Source organism: Scyliorhinus canicula, chromosome 4 (genome assembly GCF_902713615.1).
Source record: "Scyliorhinus canicula chromosome 4, sScyCan1.1, whole genome shotgun sequence".
Lineage (NCBI taxonomy): Eukaryota > Metazoa > Chordata > Chondrichthyes > Carcharhiniformes > Scyliorhinidae > Scyliorhinus > Scyliorhinus canicula.
In genome coordinates this window covers 171,925,329-171,939,392 of record NC_052149.1, presented here as the reverse complement: position 1 = coordinate 171,939,392, position 14,064 = coordinate 171,925,329, and the positions used below count along the sequence as shown (strand labels likewise).

General features: G+C 45.1%; 2 protein-coding genes across 4 annotated transcripts in view; one reads left to right on the top strand and one right to left on the bottom strand.

The window, feature by feature from the left end:
* The window catches only part of LOC119965166 (EF-hand calcium-binding domain-containing protein 9-like), a 583,421-nt gene that overhangs the window by 84,012 nt on the left and 485,345 nt on the right, over nt 1-14,064 (top strand). The window lies entirely within an intron of this gene.
* sh3pxd2b (SH3 and PX domains 2B) overlaps nt 1-14,064 on the bottom strand; it is a 338,186-nt gene that overhangs the window by 128,649 nt on the left and 195,473 nt on the right. For both annotated transcript variants that reach the window (XM_038795540.1, XM_038795541.1), the window contains exon 5: nt 10,492-10,583. In XM_038795540.1, coding sequence (XP_038651468.1) covers nt 10,492-10,583 — 92 coding nt within the window. The remainder of the gene's footprint in view (nt 1-10,491; nt 10,584-14,064) is intronic.

The window sequence follows — 14,064 nt, the reverse complement described above, 5'->3', positions numbered from 1 at the left end:
GTCTCACCTGACCTTCCAAGAGAATACCTCTGAGGAGAGCTCCGGGGATGCCACCATTGTGGTGTCACAGCTGCCATCTCCACCTTCCACCAGTGCAGAGACACATACCTCAGTGGGCGATAGTAGTGGTTAGGCTTCTAGGGCACAATCTGGTGAGCACCACAAAATTTCTGATGTATATTAGGTAGAGGCAGGAAGGTCAAGAGGAGACAGTCCAGTAGGCGTCTGCCAGATCCCAGGACCCAGCTAGGTTCCAGTTCAATGCCGAGCCTCTGGACAAGGTTATCCCAGATCTGATGCAGATGCTAGGATGCGGCCATGAGATTCAGAAGGGGATGTCAGCGACACTCTAGCTGATTGGAGGAGTCCCAAGGTTGCAGGAGATGGTGCCGGCAATGCTTGGTTGGCGACCACAGTGGAAAAGCTGGAGCATGATGTCAGCACCATGAGAGGTGGTGTCCAAGGCGTTTCTCAGTCAATGACGGCCATGGCTGAGTACCTCGACAGCATGTCCCAGTCATTGGGGACATGTCACTGATGCAGGTTGACTTTGCCGAGGCAATGCAGAAGATGGGGAACCGCCAGTACTGGCAGAGCCACTGGAGCTCACTCCAGCTGCCCCTCCAACCCAAGATGACCCCAAGGTTCCTATGGGCACTGCTGGCTGACCTGGAGCCTCCATACAGGAATAGCACTCCTGAGTCACCCCCTCCTGGCAACTGTGCATCTCAGCGTCAGTGTGCGGAACAGGGTGGCACGATGAGGCATTTGCCGCCAGCAAGGCAGTGGGGGCCCTCCAGCCCCAGGCCCTCCAGAAGACAGAAGCCAGGGATATCAAAGGTCACAGGGTGCAGTAAGCAGCAGGCTGCCTCCACCTCTGATGTGCATCCTGGAGATACACTCAGACATAGCGGCAGAGCACTGAGGGCTAAACAGTTTGACTCCCGTCTCTCTGCTGACAGCCACTGACCACCCTGGCTTGGAAATATATCACAGTTCCTTCACTGTCACTAGGGCAAAATCCTGGAACTCCTTTCCTAACAACACTGTGGGTGTACCTACACCACAGGGACTGCAGCGGTTCAAGAACTCAGCACACACCACCTTCTCAAGGGCAATTGGAGCTGGGTAATTCAGTGACACCCACATCCCATGAATTAATAAATAAATTACATTTCAGAAAACCCGTTGGTGAACTATAGAACTGGAGCTGATCCTTACACACTTTCAATGTAGAATCATAGCTTTATTTATTTACAGAATTATACTTTACAAGCTAAAGGGATCAAGGGATATGGAGAGGGGGGAAAAGGTGGAATCAGGTTATTGAATTTGATGATCAGCCAAGATCATAATAAATGGTAGAGCAGGCTCGTAGGGCCTAATGGCCTACTCCTGCTTCTGTTTTCTATGTCTATGTAAGCATGATGTGCTTACATAGACATAGAAAGGATGTCCCGAAGCATGGTACATTGGCAAGACCATGCAGACGCTGTGACAACGGATGAACAGAATTGCGCGACAATCGCCAGGCAGGAATGTTCCCTTCCAGTCGAGGAACACTTCAGCAGTCGAGGGCATTCAGCCTCTGATCTCCGGATAAGAGTTCTCCAAGGCGGCCTTCAGGACGCGCGACAACGCAGAATCGCCGAACGGAAACTTATAGCCAAGTTCCGCACACATGAGTACAGCCTCAACTGGGACCTTGGATTCATGTCGCATTACATTCACCCCCCACCATCTGGCCTGGGTTTGTGAAATCCTACCAACTGTCCTAGTTTGAGACAATTCACACCTCTTTAACCTGGGGTTACCCCTCTCTGGATCTGTGAAGACTTAATTACCTGCAAATGCTCGCATTCAAAGCATCGGATTGCATCTTTGACTCTGCCTATATATATGTTTCTGGAACCTACTTCTTCAGGGTGGAGCAGTGCTCCAAAAGCTAGTGATTTGAAACAAACCTGTTGGACTTTAACCTGGTGTTGTAAGACTTCTTACTGTATGTAAGCATGCACCTCCTCACCCAACAACCACGGTTTGTCTTTGTGTCTGTGTCTATTTATAGGGGTGCAAATGAACACTCAGTTAAAACCCACTGTCTGCATGCAATTAAACACAATAATATCAAATTAACACACTGGTCCCATAGCAATCCTGTAATCTGCCACTGTATACACACACTGCTCCATAACAACTGTGTTTGATCAGCCCAAGTGCTAAATCTGCAGGTATCTGGATTAGCACCTCCAGGCAAATTCAAATTATGGCAATTAGCAATAAGGATCAAAATTGTGTCCTAAATCCAGACTTTCACATAGACAATGCTTATTAATATAGTGCCCTTTAGAACCAATCTTCATCTTTAAGACAAAATAACCCATCACCCACATTGCAGGTGCCAGAATGTGGCGACTAGGGGCTTTTCACAGTAACTCCATTGAAGCCTACTTGTGACAATAAGCAATTATTATTATTATTGTTATTGTAAGCACAGGCAGATAGAGGGAACAAATCCTGTTCCAGCCAGCAAGCCAAGTTACCAAACACAACAGTATAAGCAACAGATATTCAGAACAAATATAGTTCATTAAAGATGATAATTATGTATTGTATTTGATCTAATTATATGAGAACAAGCTGCAACCTTTACCTCACCACCGGTGAAGTTGCTGTGTAAGATGTTACAGTTCAAACACTCGAAGACTATCCTGTCACCGCTCCTCTCTGCCCACAATTACTTTGGTGTACAAAGGAATTGAATAGTGTTATATATGTGGGTTATTATAGCTGTGCGCAGTGTCTGTTTAAGATCCAAGTCAAGTGACAAGTGCAATATTTTCAGTTACTCTGTGGGCTTTTCGGGAGTCTAGTGCCAAATATTATACAAGGAAGACCTATTCAATAAACCTCTGCTAATTTTGCATCAAACCCACATACATCTACAATTCTATTTACAATAGAACATTACAGCGCAGTACAGGCCCTTCAGCCTTTGTACTGTTAGTCTAGAGGTGCAACAAGTACAAAATACATTAAATGTTTGCACAACCTTGCACCAAGTTATTTTCAGAGTGTAGATTAGAGAGATAGAAAAAGATTGCGCATGGAAAATATACACTAATTTTGTTTTCCCCGGATAAAGAAAGAGATGTGATTTTTGGTGGTTGATGAGCTATACAGCAAACATGACAATGGTTTGTATTTCAGTGTTTATTTCAGAATGTCAAGTGAAAAGAATGGCGAACGTAGAGAGGGAGACCTCTACTGCGCAGTTTTCTGTATTATTTCCAGCTGGGATTCAAATTACATACTTGGATTTTGTTCTTTAACTCTGGAGATGACTGAAGAGAACCGTGGCCAGAATCGGAGTCATAAAAGTAAAACATGACTGAGAATTGTTAGTATGGAAGAGAGCGCAAGGCGAGATACAAAAGAACATTATTTGGAAAGACAAATAGAGTTGTCTCAAAGAGGACTGAAGTGCCAGCTCTTGTTCTTGCCAATTTTTTATATTTTGGCAATCCATTTCATTTGATGGTATCACATCCTCCTGATGCACATAATTTTTTTTTTTCAATTGACTATTTTGAAGATAATTTATTGATATGTTAATATTTAAACTGCAATATTATCATTCTATTACATTTTTCTGCTGCCTAATGTTTCTACTTCCAATGATTGGGGGTGGGGGGGGGGGGGGGGGGGGGCTGCGGTTGGTTCTGTGAGAGGAGAAGAAATATCTTTTACAGCGAAAGAAATGGGAAAATATCTGGGTTTTTTCATAATTAAATAAAATGAACATAAAGTAGATTTAGAATATGCAATATGAGGATGTAATTTAGATTAATACAGATATAAACAAGTATTTGCCCATTTTCCAATGTTACTCGAGATGGCAGATGGAGTTTAATCTGGACAAATGTGAGGTAATGCATTTTGGAGGGTCTCATACAGATGGGAAATATACAGCAAATGGCAGAACCCTTAGATAGGCAGAGGCTCTGGGTGTATAGGTACGCAGGTCACTGAAAGTGGCAATGCAGGTGGAGAAGGTAGCCAAGAAGGCATCCAGCATGTTTGCCTTCATCAGCCGGGGCATTGAGTTTAAAAACCGTCAAGTCGTGTTGCAGCTTTATAGAACATAAGGTAGGCCGCACTTGGAATATAGTGTTCAATTCTGGTCGCTACACTACCAGAAGGATGTGGAGGCTTTGGAGAGTGTACAGAAAAGATTTACCAGGATGTTGCCTGGTATGGAGGGCATTAGCTATGAGGAGAGGTTGGATAAACTGGTTTGTTCTTACTGGAACTACGGAGTATGAGGGACGACCCAATAGAAGTCGACAAGATTATGAGGGGCATGGACAGTCAGAAGCTTTTTCCCAAGGTGTAAGAGTCAATTGCAAGGGTGCATAGGTTTAAGGTGCGAGGAGCAAGGCTTAAAGGACATGCACGAGACAAGTTTTTTTTTTAAACAGAGGGTGGTGGGAACCTGGAGCGGCACAGTAGCACAGTGGTTAGCACTGTTGCTTCACAGCGCCAGGGTCCAGGTTACATTCTCGGCTTGGGACACTGTCTGTGCAGAGTCAGCACATTCTCCCCGTGCCTACGTGGGTTTCTTCCGGGTACTCCGGTTTCCTCCCACAGTCCAAAGATGTGCAGGTTAGGTGCAATGGCCATTCTAAATTGCCCTTAAATGTCCAAAATGGTTATGTGGGGTTACTGGGTTACGGGGATAGGGTGGAGGTGTGGGTTTAAGTAGGGTGCACTTGCCAGGGGCTGGTGCAAACTCGATGGGTCGAATGGCCTCCTTCCACACTGAAAATTCTAATTTTGTGAACTCGCTGCCAGGGGAGGTAGTGGAAGCAGAAATAATAGTAAATTTTATGGGGCATCTTGACAAATACATGAATAGGATAGCAAAAGAGGGATATGGTCCCTGGAAGGGTAGGGGCTTTAGTTCAGATGGGCAGCATGGTCGGTGGAGGCTTGGAGGGCCATGAAAATGATATGGAAACACTAGGGAAATGCAAAACAGATTTATAAAGAGGGTATTAGCAGGGAGGTTGTGATGGACCTGAATAAAACGCTCGTTAGCCCACATCTACAATTAGATCAAAAAAGGTTCTGTGGCCAATTGCTGGAGTACAAGAGTGAAAGTCAGAGGAGGGGAGTCATTGTGTGGCACTGAGGGGCAGTGAGTGAGTGGGGCTGAGGGAGTAGTGTGACAAGGGCACACTTTAAACGAGCCTCATTTCCACGCCCACATTCGGTGAAAGTGATACATACAAAAGCAAGAGTGTACTTGCCTAGAAACAATTGACACTGGCTGGCCCCGGCATAGGAACTTAATAGTTTGAAAGTAGGAACGATGTTGCTACTCCCTCCTTCAAATTGATGCTTATAGAAAGAGAAAATAAATGATTTCACATCTGGATCTCAAGAATCTGGAGGTAATCCTCGGCTGATTCAGACAGAACTGAAATGTAATTAAGAAACTAAGCCAATGTTGAAATGCAGGAGTTTGTGTAAGGTGACCTTCCTGTGACCTCATGCAGAAATGGAGAATGCTGGTGTTTTGAATGAATATGTCAGAATTGCAAATGCAACTAAAATTCACTTTCCAGAATTCCTAATGGGTCTGGAAATCCCTATTTCTTTACTTTTCTTTGATTCCACAATATGAAATTGTATGTTGAACATATTTGGCCGAGAGTTTACAGCAATTTGGTACTCAAAGTGCACCATATTCTCACTCAGTCCAAAATGAATTTGAATTGAAAGATAAGTTATTGGACGAGAAGCTGAAAACAACATGGCACGAGCAATGTAGCCTCTGGGATCTTGGTGAATGAATGGACCAACAAGCTTGTTAACTAAAGAGATTTAGGGCGGCACGGTGGCACAGTGATTAGCATTGCTGCCTACGGCGCTGAGGACCCGGGTTCGAATCCCGGCCCTGGGTCACTGTCTGTGAGGAGTTTGCACGTTCTCCCTGTGTCTGCGTGGGTTTCACCCCCACAACCCAAAGATGTGCAGGTTAGGTGGATTGGCCACGTTAAATTGCCCCTTAATTGGAAAAAATGAATTGGATATTCTAAATTTAAAAAAAAAAGAAAAAAAAAAACTAAAGAGATTTAAGGATTGGGGAAGAGAATGTAATGGCAAAACTAAATAGGGTGAATGAGAGTCAAATTGGCGACAGAAAGAAATGGAAAGAAAGATCAGATTAACTGAAATAGAAAAAGGAAGACGGAGAAAAACCATACATTTTTTAAAATTTCAATTTATGGTTACGCCCACACAAAACTCAGGATAAGCCTATTAACCTTTTTGAAAAAAAGATTTGGGCAAAAAGATTGGAAGGTTCAGAAATACGAAAAGGAACCTCGGCAGGATCAGCATTTTTATTGTCTGGACTCTCCCAGACAGAGACAGCGGCAACTGTTCCATCTTTAATCTCCTCTTTCATCCCCTCCACTAAACTTGCCAGATTTAACTTGTGAAGTTAGGCCCAGGCCTGTGCCACATGGATCCACAGATATCGAAAGCTCTTTCATGCCAATGAGAACGGGAGCCTACTCCAACACTCCTCCTGCCCTCCAGAGCCAATCAGGAGCTTCTCGCTCTTTGTCATATTGAGCTTGTGTCCGGAGAAAGATCCAAACTCACTCAGAATCCCCAAAATCTTGTCAAATGATTCCTGTTCTCCATTCATGCCCCCCCGCCCATACCCCTCTCCCAGCTCAAACCTCTTCCTTGGACAATCAAAGAGGCATCGCCAATGGCTGAAATCACAAGGGCGAAGGGCAGAAGAGAGAGTGGGCATGCCTGCTTCATCCCATGCTGCAAGCTAAGTACTGAGAGTTAACCCCATTAGTGGAGATACTTGCTTTTGGGGCTTTGAACAACAATTTGACCCAGTCCATGAATCCCTGTCCGAACACAAACCACATTGTTCCAGATCATTGTCCTTTTTTTGGATGAGGGAAATGGAGATCAGCAACAACGTTGGGGGGGGGGGCACACACCTTTAGCCAGCGCCTCATCATACATATGCACCATTAACGGACCCAGCAATGCATCAAAGTGTTTGTAAAATGTGGTTGCGAATCCGTCCGGGCCCGGGGCCTTCCTGACTGCATCAAACTCGCATAACCCAACCCCTCCCGCAGACCTATTGGAGTCCCCATCCCCTATGCCCTCACCTGATTTATCCTTGAAAACTCTAATCATCCAAAAATCGCCGTCTCAATTCATCCCCTGACGGAGGTCCCGATTGGTGTAGGCTCTGATAGAAGGACTTAAAAATTTTATTGATCCCTACTGGGTCCGTTACCATCCTGCCCCCTCATCACTCAGCCTGCTTATTTCCCTAGCAGCCGTCTGCTTCCCGGGTTGGTGGTGAGCATCCTCAGAGCCTTCTCTCTGTATTCATACACAAACCCTCTAGCTCTGCGCAGTTGTCTCACCACTTTATCTGAAGTGACCAGATTATCTGGAGCCTCTGGCACACCTTGACAAGTGCATCATGTGATTCCAGGTAACTACGATTGACTGCCAAAATCACCTGCACCAACCTAGTTTGCTCCTCCCGCTTCATCCCCTGTCTGAGAGGCTGGATTGAGATGACCTCTTCCCCTTACCACAGCCTGCAGTGCCTCTCACAGCACCTCGGCAGAGACCGCCCCTGTGCCATTGTGAGCCATATAGTTACTGATGGCCCATTCCAACCTCTCACATATTCCCTTATCCACAAGAAGGCCAACATCCAGTCTCCACTGGGGTCTGCAAGAGGACGGCTTTTCCACCCACAAGTCAACGAAGTGCAGAGCGTGGTCAGTGAAGAAGTTGCTGCTCTGAATGGAAGATTCGTGCTGGTGAGCTGAAGGTTGCCCTGTGCAATGTGTACGCCCCAAACTGGGGAGATGTGGATTTTGAGAGGTGGGTTCTTCCTTAATCCCAGATCTGGATACACACCGATTGATCCTCAGGGATACTTACCATGAGCGCCGAGTACTCTGTCCCCACCACTTGTGAAATCAGCAATCTTATCTAAAACAGAAAAGTCTATCCAGGAATAACACTTATGAGCATGTGAAAAAAAAGAAAACTCCCTTGTCCTAGGTCTCTCAAAACACCACGGTCCATGCCTCCCATAGGTTGCTGATATCCCTCCTGGATCTTGAGCACGTGCGGTCCAGCACCGGGACCAAGGCTGTGTTTAAGTATCCCTGAGGATCAATCGGTGTGTATCCAGATCTGGGATTAAGGAAGAACCCACCTCTCAAAATCCACATCTCCCCAGTTTGGGGCGTACACATTGCACAGGACAACCTTCAGCTCACCAGCACGAATCTTCCATTCAGAGCAGCAACTTCTTCACTGAAAGCCACTTGCTTATTAACACAGCCACTCCTCTCATCTTCATGTCAAGTCCTGAATTGTCGACCTGAATGACCCACCCACTTCTTAGTCTTGTCTGATCCCCCACCTTTAAGTGAGTCTCCTGGAGAAACATCAAGTCTACCCTCAGGTTCTTTACCTGTTTGGCCCATATAAGAATTTTTTCTTGTTGAGGAAAGGGTGCAGTCGCACCACCATTGCCATTGGCTGCTCGCCTGCCTTCGGCTTTCTCCTCAGCACTGCGTGTGCACAATCGACCTCGAGGGGGTGGCTGAAAACTTTCTCATCTGCCAGCTTCTGCAGCATCAGTGCGCCGCACTCCGAAGATTGCAAGCTCTCCGACAACCCACTATTAGAGTATTTTGCCGACGCTCGCGATTCTCCAACTCGTCAACCTTGTCATGTACTTTTTTGTAGCTATCAACCACCAAGGAAAACTGTGCTTCCACAAGGCCAGCCGGTCCTCGTGCTCGGCGACTGTCTCCTCCCTTTTCTGCAGTGCCCCAAGCCTCTCGTCACTGCTCAACTCTCTCCATTGCCCCCTTAATTGGATCAATGGTTTTTACCAGATCTTGCGAGGTTTCCAACCTCTGTTTTTGGAATTGATCTTGCACAAAATCAACCAGGTGAGCAGTGGACCATCGGGCCGGAGTGACGACTCCGGGCTCATCACCATCGCGCCTTGTGCCTCACGGTCGGCTTGCAGCCGCTTATTTTCTCCCATTTTGGTTGTGTGCATGTCGGACCTCCCCAAAAGATTGCCTTTGCTACTAGAGACAAGAGCTGGGACCTCAGTACCGTGTTCAAAGTTCTGATTGGGATCTTCGGGGCAAAATAAAAGTTTCCCAATGCAGGAGCCACCAGGTATAGAATTTTACAGAATCATAGAATTTATAGTGCAGAAGGCGGCCATTCGGCCCATCGAATCTGCAACGGCTCTAGGAAAGAGCACTCTACTTAAGCCCATGCCGCCACTCCACCCCCGTAACCCCATAACCCAGTAACGCCACCTCACCTTTTTGCACATTCAGAGCAATTTATCATGGCCTGCACTTAACCTGCACATCTTTGGGCTGTGGGAGAAAACAGGAGCACCTGGAGGAAATTCACGCAGACACGTGGAGAAAGTGCAGACTCCACACAGACTGTGACCCAAGTCGGGAATTGAACCTGGGACCCTGGAGTTGTGAAGCAACTGTGCTAACCACTGTGCTACCCATCCACAGCCGTCTATCGCATGGCTGCCACCGAAGCACCTTGGGACAGGTTTTTAACAACCATCAATGAGCTTAAATGGCCTGTTTAGAAGTGTGAGCGAATTCGGAGATCCACGCTCGTCCCCACCCTTGATGGACATCACCGATGCCGGAAGGAAAAATAGGATGTCCAGCCGCAGGACATCACCCTAATTTTTTTGCAACTGCCTGCCTCCTTCCTCTATTCCAGCCAAATAGGGATGTGAAAATCCAAACCCCAAGTCTCCATGGTCACCAGTTACCAATCGTGGGAGGTGAAAACGAAGTCATGATAATCCAGATAGATAAATAGTTGAGCTCAGAGTACTTGGGGAAATATGAAATAGTTCATTAAAAAAATTACAATTGAATGGAGTGAATCAGGGTACTATAAAGAACAGTAACTGTTGATTTCTTTTAATTCATTTCTTTGCCAATCTATTCACTTTTACCTTTCCCAAAAACGTCAACTCCAGCTGGGTTTCATGGACACTTGGCAACCTAAAATACATCGTCACTGTGATTATTCTTCATGTGAGCTTAGAAAGTGAGTGTTTGGTCACAGGCTGGATACCATTACTGCTGAACACATTAGACTTTCACGTGATGTCCACAGTACTCAGCAGGAGTCACTGAATGATGATCAGGAGGAGGGAACCTTTTACCTGACTTCTTCCACCTGAGCAACACGTATAATTTATTTTAAAGGTACATATAAAATGATCGTGGGAGAACAAATGTTGTGTCAATTTTCCAACTTCAGATACTGACCCTGAGTTGAGAATACTTTGTCTTAATAATTCAATGATAACACTGGGTAATGTGCCAGTTTCTACAATATACTCACTCTTTAGGTGGGTTTAAGTCCTCGGGTCTTGTTTCAAAGAACTGGAGAACTTCATCGCACTGAGAGATATGGGCTGGTAGTCGGATGAGGGCCTGCAAATAGTCAATAAGGAATGAGATGAGATTTTTATTTTCACCTTTTTAAAATAAATACAATTCTGTCCAAATTGAGATCTTGAACCTAATATATCAAAATACAGGTCTCCTCCATTGGTTTGGAATGAAGTAAAATATACATTCTCTCTCCAGCGGCTCACTGAGCCAACACATTTTCACCTTGCATTCTATTCCCCCATTGTAAAACTACTGATCTGACATATATTTGATTATACACACAAACATATATATTTATTTATATACACACCTGCCTAATATATACACACAATATATATTCACTCATAATTTATAGACTTAAATGTAGGAGGGTTGATCAGTACGTTTGCGGATGATCCGAAAATGAGTGGGATTGTGATTAGTGAGGAGGATAGCCTTCAATTACAGGAGGATATAGGCAGGCTGGTTAAATGGGCTAATCAGTGGCAAATGGAATTCAATCCGGCTAAGTGCGAGGGGATGCACTTAGGCAGGACAAACAAGGCAACGGAATACATGATAAATGGCAGGACCCTGGGATGCACCAAGGATCAGAGGGATCTTGGTGTGCATGTACACTGGTCCTATCAGATAGCAGAGCAGGTAGATATCGTGGTTAAGAAGAAATATGGGATAGTTGCCTTTTATTGGCCAAGGCATAGAATTTATGAGCAAGGAGGTTATGCTGGAAATGTATAAAACATTGGTTCGGCCACGACTAATGTATTGTGTACAGTTCTGGAATCCACAATACAGGAGGGATGTGATAGCACTGGAAAGGGTGCAGAGGAAATTTACTACGATGTTCCCTGGGCTGGCAAGTTTTAGTTATGAAGAGCAATTGGATAGGCTTAAGTTGTTTTCCTTAGAGCAGAGGAGACTGAAGGAGGACATGATTGCGACGTATAAAATTATGAGGGGCATAGAGTAGAGAGGAAGAATCTTTTCCCCTTGGTGGAAGAATCAATGACCAGCATGCATAGACTCAAGTTAAGGGGCAGGAGGGTTAGAATCATAGAATCCCTTTAGTGCAGGAGGCCATTCGGCCCATTCTGCACCGACCCTTCGAATGAGCACTTTTCCTATTTAAGAGAGTGTCCACCTCACCCTATCCCAATTATAGCAGGGCCAATTCACCGAACCCGCACATTTTTGGACTGTAGGAGGAAACAGGAGCACCTGTTGAAAACCCACGCAGACACGGGAAGATCGTACAAACTCCATACAGTCACCCGAGGCTGGAATTGAATCAGGGTCCTTGGCACTGTGAGGCAGCAGTGCTAGTCATTGTGCCACCGCGCCATGGGCACGCGAGGAAAAACTTTCTTCAGAGGATGGAAGTCTGGACCTTACTGCCTGAAAGGGTGGTGGAGGCAGAGACCCTCATAACATTCAAGAAATAATTAGATATGCACTTGTGATGTCAAGGCATACAAGTCTATGGGCCAAGTGCTGGAAAATGGGATTAGAATACTTAGGTGGCTAGTTTTGACCAGCGCAGACGTGATGGGTCATAGGGCTTTTTTCTGTGCTGTGGACCTTCTTGACACTATGACACGTATAATGTAGACACATCACATTGCAACATAGTATGCAAATGATATACAAAACACTTAAATTCTCAATCACTACTCAACAACTAGTTTTTCAAATTATATTCGGCAAGTACATTTGTTACTTCCAAATAAGTAGACAGGAAGTGTTAAAAAGATAATAAGCAATAACTGGGAAGTGATAATACTGCAGGGTTGAGATGATATCATAAACCAATGGTGTTCATATCTGACTCCATTTTCTATTGAAACACAAATTGAATTCAACAGATGACCTTAGCCCGTTTGCTGCAGAAATACTCAGCATTTGTCACCTCAAGGCAGAGATATTTCAGGGCTCTCCTGGCAGCCTTCCCATTATTCATATTATTTCAACTTTAGCTGATTAAAAACTCTTGTCCAACAAGCACTAAGTTCTGTTTACCCATCACTCAGAGGTTATTCACGAAGACCCGCCTTCTCAACATTGCCCCTCACTGACGTCTGGTGATCCTCAGGTTAAACCACCACCAATTAGCTCTCCCCCTCAAAAGGGGGAAAGCAGCCTATGGTCATCTGGGACTATGGCGACTTAACTTACCTTACATACGTTTGTTCCTGGTTCTCTAACGTCCCCAATTTTAAACCCTCAGCCTCTTGCTTAATTCCCTTCATGCTCTCATTCATTGCCATCCCTAACCAACACAGTGAGCCTGATAACTCTCCTTTCCTCAGATTCTGGTAAGCATCTCTCACTTCCATTTCTGGTCTGATGCATCCCTCTCTCACTTCACTCATTGTTAATTGCACCTACAGCCATCAATGCACTACATGCTGGAGATTCCTCCTGAAACAGCTCAGCCTCTCACCTCCCGAACTTCCTTTAAGCCCATTCTTAAAATCCTCCAATCGTTCCAATGTTTCCTTTGTAAGCTCACCATTTATTTCTGTTCCATTATAACTTTGAAGTGCCATCAGATATTTTTCCACATTAAAGGGCACTATGTAAATACACGGTGTTCCTGTTTTTGATGTCGCCCTACTGCATTTCAATACCATCAATAAGTGTGTGCTTTCTGGCCTTGGCTTCCCCCGTTTTGCAATGTTGACAACAATGAGATTTAGTGTTACGCCCTTCCTAGATCCAGCAAAAGAAAGCAATAGGGAGGTGGCAACATTCCAGCTTCCAAGGCAGCTATCTTCTGGTGGAGTCTTTTCTTGGCAATTTCACACAGTTCCCTGATTCAAATCAGGAATTCATTGTGCGGTAAACTACCAGTGTAGACCCATGTCTCATCAATCTGTGGGGGTAGAATATTGCAATATTCCGATGAGTAGCCCTCAAGAGAAACCTTGATTTTTTTATTACTCATTTATGGAATTTGGACATTGCACCTTGAGAAGGTGGCGATGAGCGATGAGCTGCCTTCTTGAACGGCTGCAGTCCCAGAGGTATAGGTGCACCCACAGTGCTGATGGGGTGGGACTTCCAGGAGTTTGACCCAACACAAATGAAGGAATGACAAAATGTTTCCAAGTCAGGATGTGAGTGAATTGGAGGGTTTTATAAGGCCATGAATGAGTCCACACCAAAGAAACCTTAGTTTATTTAACATCACTATTATATACATCACACAATAGATCTCAACTGGGTCTCTCCTTTGCCTGTGCATAACTGGCTGGCTTTATATATCCTGCAGCTATACATTGTTTAGAGCTCCCCCGCCCCCTTAATGGGGGAGCTCATATTTGGCAAGGTCTAACGGGAAGTTAATTGTTTCAACCTCGTACGGTCGGGTTAGAACAGAGGGGAACTTCCAGGTGGTGGTGCTCCCAGGTACAGGCTGCTCTTGGCCTTCTAGATGGTTCTTCATGGGTTTGGAAGGTGCTGCCAAAGGAACTTTGGGGAGTTCCTCCAGTGCATTTTGTAGATCATCCACAGGTTGCCA